This window comes from Crinia signifera, chromosome 19 (assembly GCF_055691185.1).
Source record: "Crinia signifera chromosome 19, ASM5569118v1, whole genome shotgun sequence".
In the NCBI taxonomy this organism is placed as follows: Eukaryota; Metazoa; Chordata; class Amphibia; order Anura; family Myobatrachidae; genus Crinia; species Crinia signifera.
Window position 1 is genome coordinate 6780838 of NC_139226.1, and position 7008 is coordinate 6787845.

The 7008-nt window shown below is 52.6% G+C and overlaps 1 protein-coding gene across 4 annotated transcripts in view; it reads right to left on the reverse strand.

Moving 5' to 3' along the window:
* The window catches only part of IFFO2 (intermediate filament family orphan 2), a 51662-nt gene extending 48514 nt beyond the window's left edge, over positions 1 to 3148 (reverse strand). The window contains exon 1 of one of the 4 annotated variants that reach the window (XM_083161903.1): positions 2481 to 3148. In XM_083161903.1, the coding sequence (XP_083018029.1) occupies positions 2481 to 3025 (545 nt within the window). In that variant the 5' untranslated portion in view covers positions 3026 to 3148. The remainder of the gene's footprint in view (positions 1 to 2480) is intronic. The other 3 variants (XM_083161902.1, XM_083161901.1, XM_083161900.1) reach the window with 3 other exon arrangements.
* Positions 3149 to 7008: the final 3860 nt, after the last annotated feature.

The following is a 7008-nucleotide window of genomic DNA, read 5'->3' on the forward strand; positions in this document are numbered from 1 at the left end:
GGCCGCAGACAGAATGGCAGCATTTACCCTGATCACAAAGGGTTAAGCATGAAGCGGATGCAGCGTAAGTAAGTTACAGTGGTCTGTCTGGCGCTAATCCCGGGATGAGGAGCGAAGATCAGAGCTTCCAAGTATTTATAGGCGAGGAGATACAGGAGACGGTCTGCTCAGCATCAGTGTGAGATAGAAAATATATATATATATAATATATATATATATATATATATATATATATTTTAATACAAAGGGAAGTAATTATAAATTAATTTATTCACAGGCCACATAAGACTGGCACACTACTAATCAATTAAATTATTAATGGCATAATCCTAATAAGGTATGTATTATCACTAAAATATCACTATAATTATCCTCACTATAATATAAATTTAATAATCAAATAGGAAGCATACATGTATATATATTAAAGAATTATTTTGTAATTTAAAAGGGTCTAAGATCACCGTATCCTGGAAATAAAAAAAGTCCAGGAGACATCTTATAAAGAAGAATATGGTCTGTTTATTTCACAGTCATTGATTAAAAGATAATTAACTAGGAAATATACGGGTTTAAATAATAGTATTTTTCACCATATTTATTAGAAATAAGAATAAAGAAACACTTTTATTCACGTCCTTTCACACTCTTTCTTTGAATCACCACCGGTTCTTCATCATGTTCTATCTCTCTTTCTGGTCCTCATTGTTATGGGGAATTTCCCCTTTTTAAATTTTTGATGTAAAAACGAAATTTGTTACTGTACATTGAAACAATGTTTTGCACTTGTAGACCGTTGTACTCCCCTGATGAAGTCTCTATGAGACGAAACGCGTTGGGGTTCTCTACAAGCGTTTTTATCAATACTACCCCGTGAAGTTGAATAAAAGAAATATTGGAACTAAACAACTCCGGCTTACTTCACTGGATGTGGATCTTGAAATAGTGTATTTGGACATTTGTAATTTAATTTGGCGCCATACCACTATTGAGTAAAAACATTGGGCTGTGGTTGTTCCCTACCCCTCAGGGAACTTAGTGGTGAGGCTGCCTTATACATAATTGTAAATTAGATATACTGAAAACAATCTGTAAAGAGGCATAGCGTGAATTGGAATATTGGGGATACACACACATATATATATATATATATATATATATATATATATATATATATATATATATATATATATATATATATATATATATATATATATATATATATATATATATAACATACATATATACATACATACACATACCCCACCTTCCATCCAAACAAAGGATGCTGATAACATTGAACCCAGATTAACCCCTCGTTGGCTGATATTCCACAGGACAGACCCAGGATTCCTGTCACACCCAGGGATGGAACCACAAACACCACGTTAGACATAAGGGGGTCTTGGATAATTAACCCCCCCCCCCCAGTAAGTGAGCAGCTGCTGCTGTCTGCCCCGTCCTAGGGAACCATCCCTGCTCGTCCCGCTACAGCCAGAGCCACACAGAATCTCCCTGCTGGCAGCCCACATGGGCACAGCAGCACAAGATGCTATTTACAGGCACCATCTGGTCCCTACCCTGCAGCCACCTGTATAGATGGAGGACAGACAGGCCAATATACAGCAGCCCGGCCCATTACCCTACAGAGCCCATAAGCTGCAGGAGCAATCAGCACTGACCACGGCCTATAGGACAGATGGAGATGTGACTTATCCCCACGTGCGGGTGACTAGTGGGCATGTGCCCAGTCAGCTGCATTACTAATCACTGCAACAGTGGCACCTGTCATATCGCAACAGTGGCACCCGTCATATCGCAACAGTCTATCAGAATATTACTGTCCCAGCATGTTTACAAACAGCAATGAATGGGGGACAGAGCATAAGAGGGGTGTGGGGGTGACATGGACAAAGTGACGTTAGGATGATGGATCAGTACAGGGGTTATTATTATACATCAGATCTAGCATATTTGGGTGCAGAATACAGGGGGGGGGGGGTATGAAGGGCAGGACCAAGGTATGTTGGTGCAATATAAATAAAAGGGAGAGATAGATGATGGATATGTTGGGGCAGATTATAGAGGGGTATATGACCCAGATGTGTCGGGGTACAGTATGGGGGGGGGGGGGGTATGATATGTAGGGTGTAGGGGCAGAGTATATAGATGGGGTAGGATGGATATGACCCTGTACGCAGGATCGGGGGATTGGCAGGGGAAGGGGCCACAGCAGTAAGGAGGGGGGGTGGCAGGGGCCACAGCAGTAAGGAGGGGGGGTGGCAGGGGCCACAGCAGTAAGGAGGGGGGGTGGCAGGGGGCACAGCAGTAAGGGGGGTGGGTGGCAGGGGGCACAGCAGTAAGGGGGGTGGGTGGCAGGGGGCACAGCAGTAAGGGGGGTGGGTGGCAGGGGGCACAGCAGTAAGGAGGGTGGGTGGCAGGGGGCACAGCAGTAAGGGGGGGTGGCAGGCGGCACCTACCTCCTCCTGTACTCGTCCCTCTCCCGCTTGACCTTAGCCAGCACGTTGTAGAGGGCCCGGAGCTCCGGGGTGATGGTGTCTATCTGTACTCCCACCCCGTCCGGATGGGTCCAGGACACCCCCGGCCCCTGGAAGGTCTCCAGGCCGCCCCCGGTGCGCCGCACGTGGGTGTAGCTCCAGATGTGGCCGGGCATGCGGCCGTAGGTGTGGTTGGCATTGGGGGCCTGGTTGGCATTGGGGGGCTCGGTCTGCACCGCCTGGTCCCGGTAGAAGGTGCGGTGACGGCGCTGCTCCCGCTGCTGGGAGTACTCCTGTTGCAGCTGCTTCTCCAGCAGCCGGTTGCGGCGCTCCAGCTCATGCACCTTGGCCAGGAAGCAGCGGAACCGCACGTTCAGGGTCTTCAGGACGTGGATGTTGGAGCCCAGGTCATTGCGCAGGGCCATGGTGACAGGGGTGCCCGAGGAGGGGGCGGCGGTGCCCGGGCCGGACTCCAGCTCCCGCATCATGTCCCCGAATACCATGGAGTTCATCATCCTCCCCCCCATCCGCCCAGGGGACTGCTATGCGGCATAAGGCACATCCATGGCTGCAGCAGCTGCTCCGTGTCCTCTCCCCGGCAGCCGCAGCTCCTGCGCTATGTAACTGTACAGGGGCCCCGCCCCCCGGCTCCGGGACACGCCCTATAGCGCAGCCTGGCCCGCCCGCTACTGTGTGTGTGCTGCTGCTGGTGATGCTGCTGCTGCTGGTGATGACATCAGGTCGGTGCTGCTGCTGCTGCTGTGTATGGGGGACTGCTACTGTATGTGCTGGTGACATCAGGTGCTGCTGCTGCTGCTGTGTATGTGGGACTGCTATGTGCATGATAACATCAGGTGCTGCTGCTGCTGGGTATGGGGGACTGCTCTGTGCATGGTGACATCAGGTGCTGCTGCTGTGTATGGGGGACTGCTACTGTGTGTGCTGGTGACATCAGGTGCTGCTGTGTATGGGGGACTGCTCTGTGTATGGTGACATCAGGTGTGACTGCCCTGTGCATGGTGACATCACCTATGACTGCCCTGTGCATGGTGACATCACGCGTGACTGCCCTGTGCCCTGGTGACATCACGCGTAACTGCCCTGTGCATGGGACATCACGAGTGACTGCCCTGTGCATGGTGACATCACGCGTGACTGCCCTGGTGACATCACGCGTGACTGCCCTGTGCCCTGGTGACATCACCTGTGACTGCCCTGTGCATGGTGACATCACCTGTAACTGCCCTGTGCCCTGGTGACATCACCTGTGTCTGCCCTGTGCATGGTGACATCAGGTGTGAGTGCCCTGTGAATGGTGACATCACCTGTCACTGCCCTGTGCCCTGGTGACATCACCTGTGTCTGCCCTGTGCATGGTGACATCACGCGTGACTGCCCTGTGCATGGTGACATCACGCGTGACTGCCCTGTGCATAGTGACATCACGCGTGACTGCCCTGTGCCCTGGTGACATCACGTGTGACTGCCCTGTGCCCTGGTGACATCATCTGTGCCCTGGTGACATCACGCGTGACTGCCCTGTGCATGGTGACATCACCTGTGACTGCCCTGTGCATGGTGACATCACCTGTGACTGCCCTGTGCCCTGGTGACATCATCTGTGACTGCCCTGTGCCCTGGTGACATCACCTGTGTCTGCCCTGTGCCCTGGTGACATCACCTGTGTCTGCCCTGTGCATGGTGACATCACGTGTGACTGCCCTGTGCCCTGGTGACATCATCTGTGACTGCCCTGTGCATGGTGACATCATCTGTGACTGCCCTGTGCATGGTGACATCACGTGTGACTGCCCTGTGCCCTGGTGACATCATCTGTGACTGCCCTGTGCATGGTGACATCATCTGTGACTGCCCTGTGCATGGTGACATCACTTGTGTCTGCCCTGTGCTTGGTGACATCACCTGTGACTGCCCTGTGCCCTGGTGACATCACCTGTGACTGCCCTGTGCCCTGGTGACATCATCTGTGCCCTGGTGACATCACGCGTGACTGCCCTGTGCATGGTGACATCACCTGTGACTGCCCTGTGCATGGTGACATCACCTGTGACTGCCCTGTGCCCTGGTGACATCACCTGTGACTGCCCTGTGCATGGTGACATCACCTGTAACTGCCCTGTGCCCTGGTGACATCACCTGTGTCTGCCCTGTGCATGGTGACATCACGCGTGACTGCCCTGTGCATGGTGACATCACGCGTGACTGCCCTGTGCATAGTGACATCACGCGTGACTGCCCTGTGCCCTGGTGACATCACGTGTGACTGCCCTGTGCCCTGGTGACATCATCTGTGCCCTGGTGACATCACGCGTGACTGCCCTGTGCATGGTGACATCACCTGTGACTGCCCTGTGCATGGTGACATCACCTGTGACTGCCCTGTGCCCTGGTGACATCATCTGTGACTGCCCTGTGCCCTGGTGACATCACCTGTGTCTGCCCTGTGCCCTGGTGACATCACCTGTGTCTGCCCTGTGCATGGTGACATCACGTGTGACTGCCCTGTGCCCTGGTGACATCATCTGTGACTGCCCTGTGCATGGTGACATCATCTGTGACTGCCCTGTGCATGGTGACATCACGTGTGACTGCCCTGTGCCCTGGTGACATCATCTGTGACTGCCCTGTGCATGGTGACATCATCTGTGACTGCCCTGTGCATGGTGACATCACTTGTGTCTGCCCTGTGCTTGGTGACATCACTTGTGTCTGCCCTGTGCTTGGTGACATCACCTGTGACTGCCCTGTGCCCTGGTGACATCATCTGTGCCCTGGTGACATCACGCGTGACTGCCCTGTGCATGGTGACATCACCTGTGACTGCCCTGTGCATGGTGACATCACCTGTGACTGCCCTGTGCCCTGGTGACATCATCTGTGACTGCCCTGTGCCCTGGTGACATCACCTGTGTCTGCCCTGTGCCCTGGTGACATCACCTGTGTCTGCCCTGTGCATGGTGACATCACGTGTGACTGCCCTGTGCCCTGGTGACATCATCTGTGACTGCCCTGTGCATGGTGACATCATCTGTGACTGCCCTGTGCATGGTGACATCACGTGTGACTGCCCTGTGCATGGTGACATCACGTGTGACTGCCCTGTGCATGGTGACATCCCCTGTGACTGTCCTGTGCATGGTGACATCACCTGTGACTATTACTGTTACTATTGGCGATCACATTAAGGTGCTGTACCGTCACGTGTCATGTAAGGGTGGAGCCCCTTATACCCGCCGGGGGCACGGTGTGTTTGGGTGAACCTACCCAGCACCAGGCTGGCAGCTATTAATAGTTTGCGGCACACAGGAGAAGCTGGTGAAAGTCTGATGCAATATCTTAATCATTTATCATAATTATTTCCTAATTATCTAATTAAAGAGAAGCCAGTTGCCCAGGTGGCATTACCAGGTGAGATTCCCACCCATCTATATGGTGCGTGACAGGTGAGGAACATCGTGTTTATCACCCAGACATACATTTATCATTTACTCATATGCACATGTCCATATGAGGGCCCACAAGAGGCTGCAGCCACTGAGACTCCACACAAGACGCTGCAGCCACTGAGACACCACACAAGACGTTGCAGCCACTGAGACACCACACAAGACGCTGCAGCCACTGAGACACCACACAAAACGCTGCAGCCACTGAGACACCACACAAGACGCTGCAGCCACTGAGACACCACACAAGACGCTGCAGCCACTGAGACACCACACAAGACGCTGCAGCCACTGAGACACCACACAAGATGCTGCAGCCACTGAGACACCACACAAGACGCTGCAGCCACTGAGACACCACACAAGACCCTGCAGCCACTGAGACACCACACAAGACGCTGCAGCCACTGAGACACCACACAAGACGCTGCAGCCACTGAGACACCACACAAGATGCTGCAGCCACTGAGACACCACACATGACGCTGCAGCCACTGAGACACCACACAAGACCCTGCAGCCACTAAGACACCACACAAGATACTGCAGCCACTGAGACACCACACAAGACGCTGCAGCCACTGAGACACCACACAAGACGCTGCAGCCACTAAGACACCACACAAGACGCTGCAGCCCAGGCAACCATAACATACAGCAACCACCACTAAGACATCACACAAGACGTTGCAGCCAATAAGACACCACACAGGACACTGCAGCCACTAAGACACCACACAGGACACTTCAGCCCTGGTGGGCTAATATTACATACAGTATGAAGACAGCAGGAAGCCACAGACTGAGAGTTATATAGTGGGAGGAGCAGGGTCCCCAGCAGCACAGAGTATATCAGGAGATGAGGAATGTGTCAGTGAGGACAGGGCTGCATGTGACAGGGGCAGTGACATGATGTGAGGAGGGGAATGGAGGCAGCAGGAAGCCACAGACTGATAGTTATATAGTGGGAGGAGCAGGGTCCCCAGCAGCACAGAGCATATCAGGAGATGAGTGATGTGTCATTGAGGACAGGGCTGCATGTG